An 18,440-nucleotide genomic window follows, 5' to 3' on the forward strand; every position below is an offset into this window, starting at 1 on the left:
AAAAAATACAAAAAGAACAAAGAATTGGAAGTATCTATTGAAGGGAATTAAAAAGAAAGAAATACCAAAAAGCAGAGTGTGACAATATGATTAGTCAATCAATATCCATTTGGCATATTTACTAAAACAATTGTCGGCGAATTCCTCTATTCCCCACCCCTTACCAAATACTCCCTCCGTTTATTGTCGCCATTTAGCACTTTTCATAAATAAAATATTAAATTTTGATATACAAATTAAGAAAAAATATAAATATAATATAATTTTTTATCCCAAAAAAGAAAAAGCTAATTTTATAATATCTCTTCAAAAGTTAATTGATTGTCAAATTATAACGGTAAATTTAAAAAAAAAATTCAATGATTCATTTATTTTGAAACACTAATAAATACCCTAACAATTCACTTATTTCGAAACGGAGGGAGTATTGCTCTTCTTTAATCAGAGGCCTCGAGTTTAAGCTCTGAATATAAAAAAATTCTTAATAAAGAGTGTTTTCCCCCGATTAAGGCCCTACGTGATGCGAATTCGAATTAATCTGACTTCAATGCGGTACCAGATACGATGTAAAATAAAAAAAAAATACCTACTCCGACACACTCTCTTTTTCCCTCGGCCACGTGGCATTTTCTTGGGTCCCACACTTTCCTTTTCCTCTTCTAAAAATCCAATTAAACAGCTCATAAATTAACCTCCCAATCTCTCTCTCTCTCTCTCTCTCTCTCTCTTCTACATCGCCGTCGAATTATCCGGTGACAAAATTTTGTTAATCCCAGAAATACCCTTTCTTCTACTCCAATTTTTCGGTTACACTTAATAATTTTCTTGTTTTTAAGTATTGTATTGCCCTCCTTTCAACCTAGACAACACTCGAAAAAAGGTAGATAGATGCACCAGAAATTCAACAATCAATATTAATTCCCTTCTCTATTCTATTTTATTTTTTCCACTTGTATCTGAAATTGTTGGAGGGTATTATTACAGGGAATTTGTGGAGCTTTTTCTGATCTCTTGGAGAGTTGAAAATTCTTGATTTCGGTAGTCGCCGGCAGCCATGTCCGGTCCATTAGATCGCTTTGCTAGACCTTGTGAGTTTATTTTCCCTTTTTCTTTCTTTATGATTTTTAATTTATGATTTTGAAGTGCATTACTGGGTCAACTAATTTATTTTATTACCTATTTTTCTTCCTTAAAATTAGGGCTTTTTTTTTTTTTTTTTTAAAACTCTTGTTTGAATTATTCAATTTCATGGATTTTGTTGACTGTTTTGGATGCGATGGGTATGAATTGTGGTGAATTGATATAGAGGATTTGTATAGTAAACCCAGAAAGAACAACCTACCGATTGAAATTCCAGGAGTGGGTTCTGGGGAGGGTAGAGTACGCAGACCATATCACTACCTCGTGGAGGCAGAGAGAGGCTCTTTCCGAACGATCCTAGGCTCAAGTGCAACAAATATGGAGGAAAATGATATGACTAATGAGTTGTTGTGGGGTATGTCCTGTCTGGTGGTTTGGGTTTCCTTACGTGGGACTGGGAGAAGTAGCATCTTCTACAGTAATGACTGATAATCAACTGATGAAATCTGATACACATTCTGGTGTTTGCAACCATCAGAATGAGTTCCGGTAGAAGTGTGAATTTTGAAAAAACCAAAAAGAACATAAGGGTGATTGGGTTGTGGAGTGGGCAAGAAAGATCGATCTATTTTACGTGGAATGTAGAATATATTCCATTCCTTTCCATGTTAACCAATTGTCTGTTTTGTGCATAAGATACAATTTGCTTGCAAGTTTAATTTCTGATGACGTAAATAAAGGCTATATAAACACAAAGGGAATTGGAAAATCATGTAGTAGAGAGGAGCTGTTATTATTTTATGTTTATTCTTCAATAGCAATGAGCTTTTAGATGATTTTGTCAAACATATTTGGTTCTGCACTTGGTGAGTTCTAATTGACTTGCATTGACAACTTGTTTGGTCTAGTCCGTTTTCTCCACTGTGCCTCCAATTTACCCGTTACGATGATATTCTGAAATTGATTTTTTGTCTACTACTTGACAGGCTTTGAGGGGTCATCTACACATGATGAGAGAAGAGAGAGGAAATCCGATTTTGAGAATTCAGAGGATGAGAGGAGGACGAGAATTGGTTCTTTGAAAAAGAAAGCATTGAATGCATCAACAAAATTCAAACATTCTCTTAAGAAGAAAAGTAGTAGAAGAAAAAGTGATGGACGGGTGAGCTCAGTTTCCATTGAGGATATTAGAGATGCCGAGGAGCTACAGGCTGTTGATCAGTTTAGGCAAGCATTACTTTTGGATGAGTTGTTACCTGAGAGACATGATGACTACTATATGATGTTGAGGTAATATCCTCGTACCTGTAACATCTACATGTATGTCTGCCAAAGTGATAAGATCTATGCTGCATTATGTCAGTGTGATGCTTTTGAGTGTTTAAAGACATTTGGATTATACCTTTCATGTTTGAAACTTTATTCACATGGATCTTCTGTGAAAATTGGATTTATTTGTCAATTTTATCAAAAAACTTTCTCACAGGCTTGCCAAAATTGGAACGAGGATAGATCAAATTGAGTACAGACGTTTAAATTTACAGTTGGTCAAAATGAAAACTCATACATACAAACATGCATGCATGCTTATGGAGAATTAAGCAGGATCTGGAATTTTCTGTCTGTTTCTTCTTGGTGTTTTCCAGTTTGCAAGCATTCCAATTTATTAACATTTGTTCTATGTTTGTTGCAGGTTTTTAAAAGCAAGAAAGTTTGATATCGAGAAAGCGAAGCACATGTGGGCTGATATGCTTCAGTGGAGGAAGGATTTTGGGGCTGACACAATCACACAGGTAATATTACTCCATGTCATATATGGCTAGGGCAATTTTCTTTATTATATTTTATCATATTCTTGTACAAACATTTAGGCTGAAATTTTTTCTGTACTTAATTATTCATCAGGATTTTGAATTCCCAGAGATGGAAGAAGTTGTAAAATATTATCCCCAAGGTTATCATGGGATTGATAAGGAGGGAAGACCAGTTTACATTGAAAGATTAGGGAAAGTTGATCCTAACAAACTCATGCAAGTCACAACCATGGATCGTTATGTAAAATACCACGTAAGGGAGTTCGAGAAAAGCTTTTTGATTAAATTTCCAGCTTGTACAATTGCTGCAAAAAGGCAGATAGATTGTAGCACTACCATTTTGGACGTTCAGGGAGTGGTAAGTTACTCTTGTTGTTGTTGGTTTTTCCTTGTCTAACCTTGATGATTTGAGAACCAGCTTTTGAGCGAACTAGGTGTTTTTCCTACCTTTATTCTTAATCATTGATTTCTCAGGGTTTGAAAAACTTTAGCAAGAGCGCAAGGGAGCTCATTTTGCGGCTCCAGAAGATTGATGGTGATAATTACCCCGAAGTATGATTTTATCCCCATCTGAATAAATATATTGAGGGTCTTCTAACGGTGGGGTCATTCACACATTTTCCTATTTTTTGATATGTGCAGACTCTTCATCAGATGTTCATAATCAATGCTGGTCCTGGATTTAGGCTCCTGTGGAATACTGTTAAGAGCTTTCTGGACCCCAAGACGGCCTCCAAGATACATGTCTGTCAATGCACTTTTCCACTTATGTTGTTTCTGTTTCAAAAGATGTGGTTGCACTTACGTTACTTTTGTTTTGATGTCTGTTATAGGTTCTTGGGAACAAGTATCAGAATAAATTGCTGGAAATAGTTGATGCTAGGTAAAAGCAACTGAATTCTTATTCATCGGACAAGGAATTTTTCTCTACTTATTTGTTTTGTAGTATTGCTGACAGTTCGTTCAATGTTCTTCTGCTCATCTTTTATGCAGTGAATTGCCAGATTTCCTAGGTGGTGCCTGTACATGTGCAGATCGAGGAGGTTGCATGCGTTCAGATAAAGGCCCATGGCAAAATCCAGATATATTGAAGGTACTTTCAAGGCCCTCACAGCCGTTGTAATGTTAGTTTTATGATAATGCTCTGATCGTCACAACTTTAGGGATACGTTCATCTCCAAGATTATTTTGAAAATGATAAAACATCTTTTTTGGTGATGCAACTGTGTTTATATTTCAAACTAATAGAACCCCACCCCTTATCTTTTTGGGATTTAGATGATTGGTGAAGCACGTCGTGCCAAGCAGCTTGTTAAAGTTCTAAATAGTGAAGGGAAGGTAGTTTACGCTAAGCCTCGCTACCCAACGGTAGGATTTCTGCCAATTTTCAAAATTATCATGAAATACTCCATATTGTTTGCTTTCCTTGAAGATCAGTACTCACATTCTATATTTTAGCAGGTGAAAGGTAGTAGTGACACCTCTACTGCTGAGTCTGGATCTGAAGCTGAAGATATTGCTTCCCCCAAAGCTGTAAGGAGTTATTCACATCTTCGGCTTACTCCTGTCAGAGAAGAGGTAATACTTTTTATTTTCGCTCAATTTCATGAGTTGACTTTTCTTTTACTGAAAGAAATTTTGTGGACATTACTTTATAAAAGAAGCTTTGGACATCAAACCACAATTATTATTTGATGTTGAGATGATGAACCTACGATTGATTAATCACTTTCACGCCCCTTTTTGAATATGAAGTTGAGTAGATCATTTGTTATTGTCATACTTAAGTTTTGCTCGTCATCGAACAGGCTAAGGCTATTGGAATGACTGGTTACACCACAAAGTTCCCAGGATATGATGAATATGTTCCCATGGTTGACAAGGCTGTCGATTCTACTTGGAAGAAGGAACCATCCCTTCAAAGACTCTCCACCCCCAAAGGTTAGAATTATTGAGAAGAGAATTACTGCTTTTGTACACAATATGAAAGGGGGAGGGGAGGAATCATAATTATTGCTGAATTCATATAGTTAATTAAACTGGTAGTTAAATTTTTGCACCTGATCAAGGAAAAGGAAAAAAAAGAAAATCTGACTGTTAGTCGTACAATTCTAGGGTTAACTCGAACATATTATGCTACTTGTTGGCCTACTACAGCAGTTGTCTTGATAAACTTTGTTGTTTTGTATTGACATGTTTTTCATCTCTGTTTACTTTTTCCAGTGATGCTTCCACCAGCAAACTCTCAAAAGTCGGTAGAAGGTTTTCGTGCTCGAGTTTTAGGACTTCTTATGACCTTCTTCATGACTGTGATGATACTTTTCCGCTCAGTTACATGTCGTGTTACCAAAAAACTTCAAGATGCATCGACTGTGGAGGATCCAGTTGTTCAAGACTTCACTTTTGATGCTAGCCCTAAAGAGGAGTTTCGGCCCCCTTCACCTACTCCAGCCTTTACAGAAGCTCAACTGCTCTCTGTTGTTCTCAAGAGACTGGGTGAGCTTGAAGACAAAGTAAACACGCTTCAAGAAAAGCCATCTGAGATGCCTTATGAGAAAGCTGAATTGCTAAATGCAGCTGTTTGCCGAGTGGATGCCCTAGAAGCTGAGTTAATAGCAACCAAGAAGGTAACAGTTAATGATGTCCCTCTAAATAAGCAAAGGGAAATCAACAGTCCCTCTTAATAGCATGTTAACGTGCATGTTTGCTGCTCATATGTTTGTGCAACTTCCAATTCTGCCTGGATATCTAGTGACTACAATATGGGTTTAATCAACTCAGTTTATAGTTTGAAATTTTGTTGTGGCATTTAGTTGTATATAAACTCTGTGCTTTGAACTGTTTGCTGTGGTCATTTCTTTGCGTATAAATTTTGTACTTTAAGATTGTTTGTCGAGGCCTAGAGGAATAGTACTCCGATGGATAAAGAGAAAAAAATTGGTTTGGGGTGTTCAGGTTTGCTTTTGCCGGCAAGAGATAAAATTGTATGTTGTGAATATTCCAGCATAAGCATTTTTTTAAAATGTACTTATTAGTTCTTGAAAACAACAGCTACTTTTTACGTCACAATTTTTTTTTCATTCTTGAGTTGATAACTCCTTCCCTGCTTCTTTCTGGTTGAACAGGCATTACATGAGGCTTTAATGAGGCAAGAAGAACTTCTCGCTTACATTGACAGTCAAGAAGTTGCCAAGTTCCAGGTGAGTTTCTGTTATTGCATGGTAGTTGAACATCATCAGATTAGCACTTAGCCTAATTTGGATTTGAAATTGTTTCCATAATAATTAATATGGTCGCCTTTTTTAGTCGCTGGGAAGAAAAACTAATATGAGTAAACCAGTTTTTTTTTTAACAGAAACGTGTGCGCACTTTCCTCTTTATGCTATTAAGTTGGTGTATTTGTGTGGTGCCATAAATTTCTTTTTATTGCTAATTTGCATCCATAATGTCTTATTCTGCAGAAAAAGAAGAAGTTTTGCTTTTAAGATGAAGATGCTTCAGACACGAATCTTGGATTTTCAACTGCAGTATCCAAATGAGATCGTATTTGTAATGTGTATTGGCAATATTACCAGTCATTGTGCAGTGTGGTCTGTGTTAGAGTGTTTCCTTTTCAGATCGTGTAATTTCATTTACAAAATGAGGCGAATGCTTTCTCATAATGTGAAAAATTATATTTTCTGCAAGTTTGTTGTGAGTTTGTTTATGACATACTGAAGTAACATTTGAAATGATGATATAAAATGAACTTAAATGAAGAAAGTCGGGACGGAGGTTTGGTTATTGTTATTGATGTGACATTTGAAAGTGTTTTTACTTGCAATCAACCCATGCCTTATATTCAAGTAGAAACTCCCAAAATTTTGATGAGGAATGGAACATTTCTCCATCTGTGTGAATTGAAGTGAAATAATGAAAGGTACAAGGTAAAAGAAGCAAAATGGCAAATAATGATTTATACGAATTTGCACAAGTAAATTACTCTCTGCATGTTAAAACACAAATCTGACCTTCTTCATTCTTAACAAGAACTAATGTGTATGTAGTGAGAAAATGTTGCTCCCATGGAAAGCAAGATTGTAATCAGAACAAAAGCAAACAGCAAACTGCTTTCATTTTTATTTACAGAAAATACAAGCAGATGTATATATAAAATGTGCCATAACATATGGCATTTACAATTAGAGCTCTGAAGGAGAGGGTGAACAGTAAATCTCGCCGAAGAGGATAGACAAAGCTACTGCAGCAGCAGTGCTGGTGAACACAGCACAGCAAATAATGTAAGAAAAAAGTTCAAGGTTACAGAGTTCATTTTACAAATGTGTGAGAGATCTCACTCAGACAGCCTTTCTTGGGTAGAAATATCACCATCTCTACATCTATCTAAAGAAATTCAAACAAGCCTATAACTTTTCCAATTTGTTTCAAACTCTTTTGATGCTTTTGCTCTTAGAAAACTAAGAACTTCTTCTTCTTCTTTTTCTTCTCAAGGGCAGATAGTAGCTCTTGTTGACGAACAAGAGCTTCATCAAGAGCCTGTCAGTTCAAAAGTAAACAAAAAGCATATCAGACAATGCCACTCAAAACTTAGTTCATTGAGTGTGAAAGCTTCCTAATTACTCCTTCCAGTAAGAGGGATACCGGTAATATGGATCAGCAGTATTTACAATCAGGAAAAGCAGATAATACCTTCTTGGTAGCCAAAAGTTCTTGCTCCAAAGTGCCAACCCGGTTAATGGCAGCGTTAAGCATGTCCTCTTTCTCAGGAGGCATAGAAGCAGGTTTTTGGTTAAGAGTGATGACCTTATCCTCGAGTTCTTCCATGCGTTTCATCATGCTAATGTAATCTTTTGTCGAGATGACATGTCCATGAGTCTGTTCTTTGATCATGTCAGCACTATACAAAGAACCAGCCAAGAGGGTAGCATCTGTAAGCTTCCTTGGCATGTTTTTAGTCAGCCGCACCAATGTCACAATGCCCATGACTAAAGTCATCACTCCACTGAATATGGGGTTTCCAAATCCTTCTGATGTCTTACAAACATCGTGGACAGGGAAGACATCTGTTGCTCAAAAGAGGAATGCAAGTTAATAGAGCAGTGTGGAAAAAAATCAGTTCTCTGAATCAGCAAAACATCAGTTTCTGTGTAGAGAGCGTTATGAAAATCGATATTCGTTCTAACTCAACCTTTAAATTAGCTCATAAGGTGTACATTGGCCAATACCGTTAACATATCTCACTATGTTAAGAAAATGAACTTTATCGAACTCAACTACAAAAGCTATGTCACGAGGTAAGGATTGCTCAACACTAAGGCAACAACACATCTCTTTAACCAATGTGAAACACTTGATAATAGGTGAATTTTGTACCTTTAGATTTGGCAAAGTTGCCCGCTTTTACTACATCTTTAGACCACGTTGCATCAACAGCCTTGTCCACAGTAGGGATATCAAACTGGAAAGTAAAACCAAAACGTAGAATTTAGATTAAGGTATATTAGTCCCAAAAATATGGATGAAGAAGCAACTTACTTCCTCGCGGACAGGGGAAAGCTGGCCATGTGCCACATTATCTCTCTGAACCTTGGAAGAGTTGGTTTCCTTTTTGAAAGAAGTGCTCTTGTTTACGTTCTGCAACATTGAGGGACTTCATTACTCATTCCATATATTTAATCACTTCATAGTAACGTGAAGAATAAAAGTAACTGACAAAAACAGCAGAGATGAAGAAAACACACCTTGGCGTTGGCGTAGTCATCCTCTGGGATAGTTTTCTCATCCATTGAGATCACAAATTTGTGCGTACATTTATGATCACCATCACGAACCATCTGACATCAAATCAACCACAAATTTCAGGCATGTCAGAGGAAATTGATACTTCTAGCAGTCTTAAAGGTGACTAATATTTTGAGTTGGCGTGCAAATGAGCGTAAGGACAATGTGGAAAAGTTTACTGAGTCAACATTTTGTAGGATAGGCCTAAGTATGATAGAGCATTACTCTTATGAATTAGGAATTCATCTTATGGAATTAATCCCCGTGAATGTAAAACTACAAAGTTGAAAGTTACCCTCATTATTTCTGGATCATTCCATGGACCTTTATCAGAAAGCATGCATCCTCCTTTGTCAGCACAAGTACATGTTCCACCTAAGAACTCCGGTAATTCGCTGGTAAAATCAAACCAAAATTAGGCCCTATTCAGATAATCGAATCTGCAATGAATAATTTCACCTTAAGTTAGGAGTAATTTAAGTACAAGTAGAGTTACCTGGCATCAATTATTTCAAGCAACTTGCTTTGGTATTTATTGCCTAGAACCTAGAAAGAAAGGAAAAAGATATGTTATATATACTACATCTACACGACAGAAATAGCACTCGGACTTTGAGGCTTATTGTGATCTTACATGGATCTTTTGAGTGGTCTTTGGGTCAAGGAATGACTTGACGGAGTTCCACAAGAGCCTGAATCCAGAACCAGCATTGATGATGTACATCCGACACAAGCTCTAGTAATCAAATACCATGATTCAATTAGACACGAGGACTTAAAAACTCTTATTATTAACATATGAATAAATGTCATGCGGGGCTTCAGATGAGTGCTAGAGAAAGAAGTACCTCGGGGTAATTGTTGCCATCAATAGCCTGGAGGCGTTGAATGAGATCCCTTGCCGACTTGTTGAAGTTTTTAAGTCCCTGAGGTATTCAAGTAAGTTAATTAGTAACCGAAAATGAGGAAATTTCACACTGATGTGAAAGTTTAAGTAGTCTTTGAGATCCTATCATACCACTCCTTGGACATCCAGGATAGTTGTGCTTGTGTCGATGTGTCTTTTGGCTGCAAGTGAGCAGGCTGGCATCTTCTCATGAATGGTCCTCTCGAACTCCTGTACATGGTACTTTAAGTATCGCTCCATTGTTGTGGCTTGCAATAGCTTGACCGAATCAACTTGACCAAGTCTTTCAATGTAAACTGGTCTGCCCTCCTTGTCAACTCCGTGATGTCCTTGTGGATAGTACTTTAGAACCTCCTCCCTTTCCTTGAAGTCAAAGTCCTAATCAAGATGTGGAAAACGCCGTCAGTTCCTAAAGACTTGAGATTATATTTCCTTCGATAAAGTCTCACTAGCATTGTCAAAAATACCTCTGTGATGGTGTCTGCACCAAATTCCCTCCTCCACTGGAGCATGTCAGACCACATCTGCTTTGTTTTCTCAATGTCAAACTTTCTAGCCTTCAAGAACCTGTTCATTTTTCACAATGATATCTTGTTATGATGTATTAGTAGACAAGGAAAAGGTCCAAATTTACTCCTTTACTATAAGACGCATCTTAGTTTTACCCTCCGTTAAAATTTGGGGCATTCATACCCTCATCAACAGTAAATCTTCTATCATTTGCCCTTTAAACTTTAACGGAGCACCATATTATACTAGGTGGATTCCGCGTATCAAGTTTTACTTTTGACTGTTTTAAGACCTCATTATACTTCACCTTGGAGTTACGTTGGGTTAAGGCAAATATGACAAGAGCATAACTAGTGTTTTAAGTATAACGAAAGGTAAAATGAAGATGTTTTGTACAACGTAAGAACATTTTTGAGTATTTCCCCCTCTCTTACAACCGGGCAAAGGTTTGTAATTTCTATCACGTACATAAGAAAAGAGTCAAAATAAGCGTGGTCACCTTAGCATCAAATGATAATCGTCATGTTTTGCTGGAAGTAATTCCTCAAGGATGAGAGCTTGACGTAAGGCATCAACTGCCTTTAATTCCTCAGCGTCATGCTCATCTTCTAAAACAACGACAGACATGACTCTGCTGTTTCTACGACCCCTTTTTGTAAGAGAATTTCTAAACTTGGTGGAGGCATTAATTGCCGCTTTCTTGATAGACCCAAGCCTTGTCTTCCTCTCATCTTCCGCGTCAATGTCAAACCTTTCTAGACCTGTGTGAAATAAGAAACATAAGCAGATGGCATATGCTAGCTAGGAATCACGTTGACAGAGCTTTTATTAGCCTTTAAACATCCAAAGAGGACAATAACATGCCAGACAGAGACCAATAACAAAACAAAATGGGGTTCAAAATAGTGAAACTCTTGCATATTTTGAAAATAACGGCAGAGTTACTCAGTACGTGTGCTCAAGGGCATATCTAGCTAGTGACGCGACAAAGGTGGTTCAAGAATTGCTTCAAATTTCAGGCTTGATAGAGTTTCTGATTCCACCACTATTTATGTTGGTAGGAGGTAACAGGTATCTGTTAGAACACTCGAAGTGCACAAGCTTGTTTTGAACATTCTAAAACCAGATATTCATCTATCTATTCCAATGAATAAAGCCAACGGGTGCGTGTTGTGTATTTTTGAAGAATGGCATCAGAAATGAAAGAGTCCGCACGACTTAGGATAAAACACCAATTCTACGTCAAGATTCAGGGCAGAAACTAAATGCAGCAAAACTTACTTGGCCTGACGGGTCTTTCAAGAGGTCCTGACTTGTAGTCACTCATGATTGAATTATCTGTTAGCTTCTGGATATATTGCTGATAAAATTAGAGGGGCTTAATTTCTTGCTGAATCCCTACACCTGCAAAGTCAGAGAACAAAACACATAAATTCATCTCATCTGTGTATAAAAAATAGTCATTAATTCCTACAAATTCTTTGATTACATATTATAAAAAAATGAACGTTGAACCTAGCTAAAACACATAAGCAATGACACGGGACAATTCAATATCTCATGTAGAAGAATATGTAACAAGAAAAGAATGAAGACAAAATGAAAATTAAGGAGAGATTGTCAATGTTAATTATGATGATTAATTACCAGTGACATAAGTGGCAGGGACAATTGAGAAAAAAGGGAGGGAGTTGTCTTATATAACCGAATTATATGTGTCTCCGAAAGTGTTGCTGTCCCAATAACTTACCTAATGGACAACCGATAATTTTTCTTTCTACTTTTCTAATCAGATTAACAAGAAAAAATAATAATAATAATTAAACATAGTTTTTATTTTTAATTTGACGAGGTCCTCAGATTAGTCAATTATACAGCTAAGCTAATTTATTCATCGTGTTCTATGCGTAGTGCGAAGCACTAATTTCAAAATTACAGGTACTCTTCCCACGCTAAGCCTTACGTTTCTTTTGTCTTTATCAAAATGTCATTGTCACCAATGACAATTTTAATTTATTTTATTATTATTTAAAATATTATATACAGTGTTTTCTCAAATGTAAAGATTTTATGATGTTATAAGGTGTGATTTATTGTACGACGTTCTAAGTATGTAACGTAGCTCCAAAATATATTGGAAAATTGGTGTTCTACTTCACTCTAAAAATTTTCAAACTTTGAGAGAGTAAGCTTCTCTTTTCGAGGACAATGGATGTGTGCTTAAAATATTTCCGATCTTAATTTGCTTATGCGAGGTGAAGAGTAACTAATTATTCGCCCTAACGTACCATCTACAGACGGACTATCGTTCTGCATGATTCTTTATGATTTGAGAGTCAATCATTCAAAAAAATAAGTAAGAGAATGAAAATAGAATCATAATACTTGGAACTCGAATATACTAGTGTTTAACAAATTTTTATGTAAACTTGATGTGTAGTGAAGACATGTTTAATTTATTTCGAAAATGTTCCAATAATTCTGATGCATTATGATGTCTCTAATATGCTGCATTTGGTTGAAGGGATCACATTAAATTTTCCATTATACAAAAAACTTACATGTGAGCCAAATTATTGAAATTCATTATGCATTCTTAGATTGAGAATTATTAAGAGATTGGTATCAATAAATATGGGGTGATGGGGGTTGGTGGTTGATCAATTTAATATGTTTAATATAATATTCATCATTTTTTGGGGTATATTCTATGGAATTTATTAAAATTGATGATTAATAAACCAACATTATCAAGCTTAGATCACCTCAAGTAAATGGTCCATGAATCTAACATTATGCTGCTCCACTAAGTGGCATTGCAAGCTTGCAACTTGTTGGCAAATAGATCAGACAGTGTAATGTGTCTCACTAATTGTATTAAATGTTACATTATTGTATCAATGTTCAGGACTTTAATTTATGTACACGGGATATAAAAGAACTTGTAAATATTATCATATAAAATATAATCATATGCAACCATTTATAAAAGTTTTGATTTCAGTAACTGCTTGTAAGATGAATTTTTTTTATGGAAAGCTAAATCTTATTTTATGTTTTCACGCTCGAGGATATCGTGAAGAAAAATAAGTTATTTGCTTTTTACTTAATTCTTTTGTGATCGATACGTAAATAAAGATTTACACTCATAAATAAATATATATATATATATATATATATATATATATATAATCTAAACAAGTACAATGGGTGGTAAGGACTGGGGATAGGGCGTGGGGTGGTGACGATGAGGGCTATGGGGTGGGGGTGAAGATTATGTGTTGGAGAATGAGTAGGACACAATTAGTATTGAATGTCATTTGTGAAACTTATTTTTTTTACTTCAACCTGAGAAAAAAAAATCTTTAATTAGGAAAGACACTTAAAGAAATTTATTTTTTTTTTCTATAGAAAATATTTTCTCAAAATGAGACCAACCAAAAATGTGCCTCCATACCAACACACCCCTAACTGAGACAAAAGTTTCATAAATTAATAGCTATAGGAGAATATTCTCATATAGAACGGACTATAGAGCAGATTTAATTTGACTCTTTTTGTCACTTAATCAATACATCTTGATAAAGCAACATGTTTTATTTATGTACTCTTGTTTTGTCAAGTAACCGGTAAAGTTGGTCAGGAGATCACGGGTTCAAGCTTTGAAAATAGCCTCTGGCAGAAATGCAAGGTAAGACTGCGTACGATACACCCTTGTGGTGGGCCCTTCTTCGAATACCGCGCATAGCGGTAGCTTTAGTGTACCGAACTGCTCTTTATTTTTGTTTTGTCAAAGTGAGAAAAGGTTTACATCAACAAAGTTATTTTCACCTTTCAGAACACTATTTTCCAACAAGTAAAAAATCCATTCTCTTACTAATAGACACAGCCTAGCTTGTTAATTAAAGCGAGCAGCAAGAGAACCCAATCTAGCTATCAATATTTTTTCAATTTTTTTTAGAATTTTAATGTCTAAAATAAATAAATTGTTCATTCTTCAAGAGACATGTGGAAGTTTCTTTCAATTTTATCTTTCATTTAATGAGGTTCTTAAGTATTTCACATTTTCTAGGAGAGTAATTTAAGAACAATTAAAAGGGTAATAGTAAAAAGTAACTTACAAATTATATCCTTAAAAGATTTTTCTTAAGGAGTGTGTCATACAGCTAACAATTCAATTATTTTAGAATATAATGGATGAAATATAATATAAATATTTTATTCGAAAATGTATTTTAAATGTACTACAAGTTAATCAAGTTATATTCAAAAGAATGAGATAAGTTTGTGAAGTATATATAAAGAGTGCGGAATAGAGAGTGAATTTATTGATCACATGCTTTTCAATTGCTCTATTAATAAATTAGTTTGGAGACTTTGTCCGAACTTAAAATCACTATATATTTTGTTTGATGATGGAATGATATTTTCCCTAATACTAAAAAATATTCTGAATCCGTTGACTTATAAAAGTGGCAAATTTGGAAGTCTAGAAACTCTATATGAGAATATTTATGAACCCAAGGAAAATGTTAACAAGGCACTTTTTTTGATTTTCATGAGTATGGAAATAATTTGCTTTCAATTTCTTCTCCTATGGTTATAAATGTTAGTATTAATGATGGAAATATTACTGTGATACAAAATGATGTTGTTATGTTTGTAAATGTTAGATTACACAAGGAAAAAAATGGTGAGGAGCATTGGAGTGACAATTAGAAGGTGGCAAGCATTGAAGTGTCAACAATGGATTGTTGTAGCAAACATGCTTTAAGCTTTTGTTAACCCAATTCGATATTTTGGAAAGGCCTTAACTGGTGAAACAAAAACAATTTGAAAGGCACTAAAAAGCGCTAAGGAAAAGGATGGACAAAGGTGCAAGTCTTATCATATCATGATATGAAAAATGTGATGGACATGTTATTAAAAATAAATGCACTCTCATGACAATAGAAACATTGAATTGTTGGGTTCACAATCAGTAGGATGTCACAGAGAAGCCAGTTGTTACAAATCATAAACATAATAAATCGGATGACAAATAAAGACATACTAAAAATATATATTATTGATATACTATGAAAAAGATTTTCCTACAAGAAAACCTTGAGAAGTTGAATTGTCTTAACAGTACTCCCGCCGTTTAGCATTAATTCCCATTTTTCATTGTTTTTCTACTCCATCAACTTTAAAGGGAAAAATTGAAAGAGAGTTAAAAAAGATTTCAGAATATGAATTTTAATTTTGAAGACTCAATTAAAATAGTTTACGATACTATTATGAATGAAAATTCGATTGAAATAATTTAAGATACAATTATGAAAAACTCGATTGAAAAAGTTCAATACACTATCATTGAAGAGTCCATTGAAAAAGTTAAAGACTCGATTGAAATGGCTCGATACATCAATATTGAAGATGAAATAAGGACTATGTTAAAAATTTATCTTTCCAAATTTTATTAGAATAATTATTCTCCTTATGTTCTTGTTTTTTACATTAAAATTTTTTATTGGCTTATTCGATTGTGTATTTGTAGAGTAAGAGAGATGTACTGCTCGTGCCTAACAATCCAAACAGACAATACATGTTCTAATAAAGTTAATAGAAAAACAAATCGATTTTGTCTAAGGTGACTACACAATCAGTACATGTTCAACACGAATACTTGAAATATTAACTACAAAAGGATGTTTCAATATTCCGCTCTACACCACCGCCCAAATAGCAGAACAATCGACAAAAGAACTTAGAATTTCAGAAATAAAATTTATCCTAAATAATTGAGAGATTTTTGTACTAATTTTGGACCACATTTTAGTTGTATTGGCAGTTGACCGTTCCTTGCTAAATTAGCTTTACTAAGATGTTGAATATTGTAATTATGTGAACCTTTTACTTTCATGATCTTCATCATACATGACTCCAGTGTTAGAAAAATATAATTGAACTTCTCTGTTGAAAAATCTTCATATGATTTTATGACAGCCGCAACAAGATCATCAATACTTTTAAGACTTTTCTTGTGTTGTAGAGACTGAATAGATCTGAAAAATTCAAAGTCTAAGACATTCAAATCTAGAGAATTGGGTGGTTGACACATCAAGTGAATATCGAAGTCATCTTGTGCCGCTGCTCAACAAAATTCCTCGTCATTAGGTTGAATGTGAGTTCTTGCATTATCTTGTTGTATGAATATTGTAGAATTTAAATCTTCTCTAGGTCATTTAGCCTTGATAGCAGAAAATACTTTATTAATCAAGAATTATCGTGAAATTTCTTTGGTTATCAAAGTTATTGCTTTTGTTTTCATAGTTCCCGCAGGTCTATTTGCCTTAGCTTTTTTAGCTTATTCTTGTGTAACAAAAAAAAAAAATGTAATTTTACCAGAGAATATTTTTACTCCTTGTGCATCAAATCTAGGACGAGCTGCAGCAATTAAAAACATAACTTTGTCAATGAAATTTTTGCTCTTGGCAGTGCAGATTGAATCTTCTTCATTAGGCAGTAAATAATACATTTCATTTTTTGGGGTCATATAAAATCACTTCTCGTCGATATGAACCGTATTGAACATGTTGGTAAAAATTAGATTATGTGGCATGCTACCACAATCAAGCATAGATATACAAAATTGCAACCGACTTATTTTGTTTTTCTCTTTCAAATAATATTTTATGACATTATAATGTCTTCGAATATGTCCCGACTTCAAATGCCTAAACAAAGTGGTCCTACTCATATTCATGGAACAAACTAATGATTGTAGACTTGTCCGCTTCCGTAAAGGAATTGCACAAAAACGATTATGATCCATCTCAATTTTCTTTCGACCACAATTGTTCACTTTTCTTCCATATACACCACTAGAAGCACATTCATCATAATTTGATAGTCTCCAAATGCGTTGAATGGAAGTCGAAAAATGTGATGCCACTATTTTCGTAACTCTTTTTTTAGTTTACCATCTACACACTTTTGTTGCAACATTTCATATATTGCAACGCGTATTTCATTGCTCAAATTTTTTTCTTCCGTTGTGATTGTGATAAATCTTCAATTGAATCTGCTTATTAAAAAAAAATTTACACATAAATTCAAAACTTTTTTCAAAGGAAGGCACATAACGAGTAATTATTTACCACAATTTACGTTTGAATCTTCCGTCGGTTCTTGCAATCTTCCTTCAAATTGTGTATCATTATCTTCATTGGGATTCAAATTCAAGTCGGGAATTGAATATTCATCGACATTGTGATCGACTTCAACATTGAGGTCAAAACACTCATGTGTATTATGCTCAAATGAAATATTTAGATCAAATGGTATTATAGCCATGTTAAATATTATATTGAAGGTAAACCTTTTTATAGAATAAAGAGAATACATAAAGACCCCCTAATCTTGTCCGAGTTTTTCAAAAAGATACTTAAACTTTACTTTCGACCTATTACCCCACGATTCTTCCTTAATTCGTTATAAATACATCATTTTTCGTTGAATTTCAGTCACAAGAAAGAGAGTGAATGTACGCACTAATTAGATGTTGCCACGTGTTAAATAGTTTATTTCATATTTTATTTATATTTTTAATAAAAAATTTCTTTTTATTTTAATTATCACTCCACCCCACCCCTTCTCCCCCATCCCCATGTCGTCCAACATCTCCCTCTCCATCTCCGTCCAGCAGCTTTCCTCCACCCCCACCCCCATCCAGTTGCTGATTTCTCCATTTTTCTTTGATTTCAATTTTGTGTTTATGTTAATTTTGTATTGCTTCCTAATTTTGTATTGATTTATGTGTTTGTTGATTGTATAATGATGGGATCATTATTTCATTAAAATGGAGCTTTATAGTTCTTCTAAGAGAATGTATATTGGGTTTTATAAAATTGTTCAAAATGTAAAAAAAAAAATGAAATAAGAATTTGAAATTGAATAAAGTAAACATGGAGATGGTAAAAGATGAGTAGAGTTATGGTGATGATTGAGAGGATTGAGGAGAAAGAGAGTTATGGTGATGATGATGTTGTTGAGTTATGGTGACAGAGAAGAAGCTTTTAACAGGAAATAAGATAATGGTGGGTGAGTGGGTGGGGGGTTGCGGGGGGAGGGAGGGGGTATGGAATAATTTTAAAAGGTAAATACATATTTTTTTTTTTAAAGAAAGATAAATAATATATCAAATTATTTACACGTGACAGTTTTTAATTGGTCAATAAAAGTCAATTTTGAGCCATTCACGCACAACAGATGCGTGTATACACGCTGGGGATTAAAATGGTGTATTTGCAATGATTTAAGTAAGATTCGTGGGGTAATAGATCAAAAATAAAGTTTAGATGTTT

At 34.6% G+C, this 18,440-nt stretch overlaps 2 protein-coding genes across 3 annotated transcripts; one reads left to right on the top strand and one right to left on the bottom strand.

The window, feature by feature from the left end:
- The first annotated feature begins 683 nt into the window (after positions 1-683).
- On the top strand, positions 684-6,580 carry LOC107840428 (phosphatidylinositol/phosphatidylcholine transfer protein SFH8). Of its 2 annotated transcripts, none has more exons than XM_016684285.2 (15): positions 684-880; positions 985-1,088; positions 2,067-2,370; positions 2,774-2,873; positions 2,986-3,252; positions 3,369-3,446; positions 3,537-3,638; positions 3,728-3,777; positions 3,888-3,987; positions 4,173-4,262; positions 4,356-4,472; positions 4,703-4,835; positions 5,118-5,521; positions 6,020-6,094; positions 6,356-6,580. In XM_016684285.2, the coding sequence occupies exons 2-15, from the start codon at positions 1,055-1,057 to the stop codon at positions 6,377-6,379; spliced, it is 1,878 nt and encodes a 625-aa protein (XP_016539771.2). In that variant the 5' UTR covers positions 684-880; positions 985-1,054; the 3' UTR covers positions 6,380-6,580. The 2 variants fall into 2 exon arrangements, with proteins under 2 accessions (XP_016539771.2, XP_016539770.2); XM_016684284.2 differs by having other exon boundaries at positions 688-880; positions 4,353-4,472.
- A 394-nt stretch (positions 6,581-6,974) lies between these two features.
- Positions 6,975-11,891, bottom strand: LOC107840426 (phosphatidylinositol/phosphatidylcholine transfer protein SFH12). The gene is made up of 14 exons (XM_016684283.2): positions 11,740-11,891; positions 11,374-11,496; positions 10,592-10,853; positions 10,050-10,149; positions 9,694-9,960; positions 9,524-9,601; positions 9,310-9,411; positions 9,172-9,221; positions 8,971-9,070; positions 8,636-8,728; positions 8,430-8,528; positions 8,268-8,352; positions 7,584-7,957; positions 6,975-7,430 (listed from the first exon to the last, which is right to left on the bottom strand). The coding sequence occupies exons 2-14, from the start codon at positions 11,417-11,419 to the stop codon at positions 7,344-7,346; spliced, it is 1,743 nt and encodes a 580-aa protein (XP_016539769.1). The 5' UTR covers positions 11,420-11,496; positions 11,740-11,891; the 3' UTR covers positions 6,975-7,343.
- Positions 11,892-18,440: the final 6,549 nt, after the last annotated feature.

Source organism: Capsicum annuum, chromosome 8 (genome assembly GCF_002878395.1).
Source record: "Capsicum annuum cultivar UCD-10X-F1 chromosome 8, UCD10Xv1.1, whole genome shotgun sequence".
Taxonomy (NCBI): domain Eukaryota; kingdom Viridiplantae; phylum Streptophyta; class Magnoliopsida; order Solanales; family Solanaceae; genus Capsicum; species Capsicum annuum.

Coding starts and splice junctions, on each gene's coding strand:
- LOC107840428 (XM_016684284.2), top strand. CDS start 1,055: ATGTCCGGTCCATTAGATCGCTTTGCTAGACCTT. Junction 1,089..2,066: donor AGATCGCTTTGCTAGACCTT/GTGAGTTTATTT, acceptor ACTACTTGACAG/GCTTTGAGGGGTCATCTACA. Junction 3,447..3,536: donor ATGGTGATAATTACCCCGAA/GTATGATTTTAT, acceptor TGATATGTGCAG/ACTCTTCATCAGATGTTCAT.
- LOC107840426 (XM_016684283.2), bottom strand. CDS start 11,419: ATGAGTGACTACAAGTCAGGACCTCTTGAAAGACCCGTCAGGCCAA. Junction 10,854..11,373: donor TGAAAGACCCGTCAGGCCAA/GTAAGTTTTGCT, acceptor TATTTCACACAG/GTCTAGAAAGGTTTGACATT. Junction 8,353..8,429: donor TTTCCCCTGTCCGCGAGGAA/GTAAGTTGCTTC, acceptor TTTACTTTCCAG/TTTGATATCCCTACTGTGGA.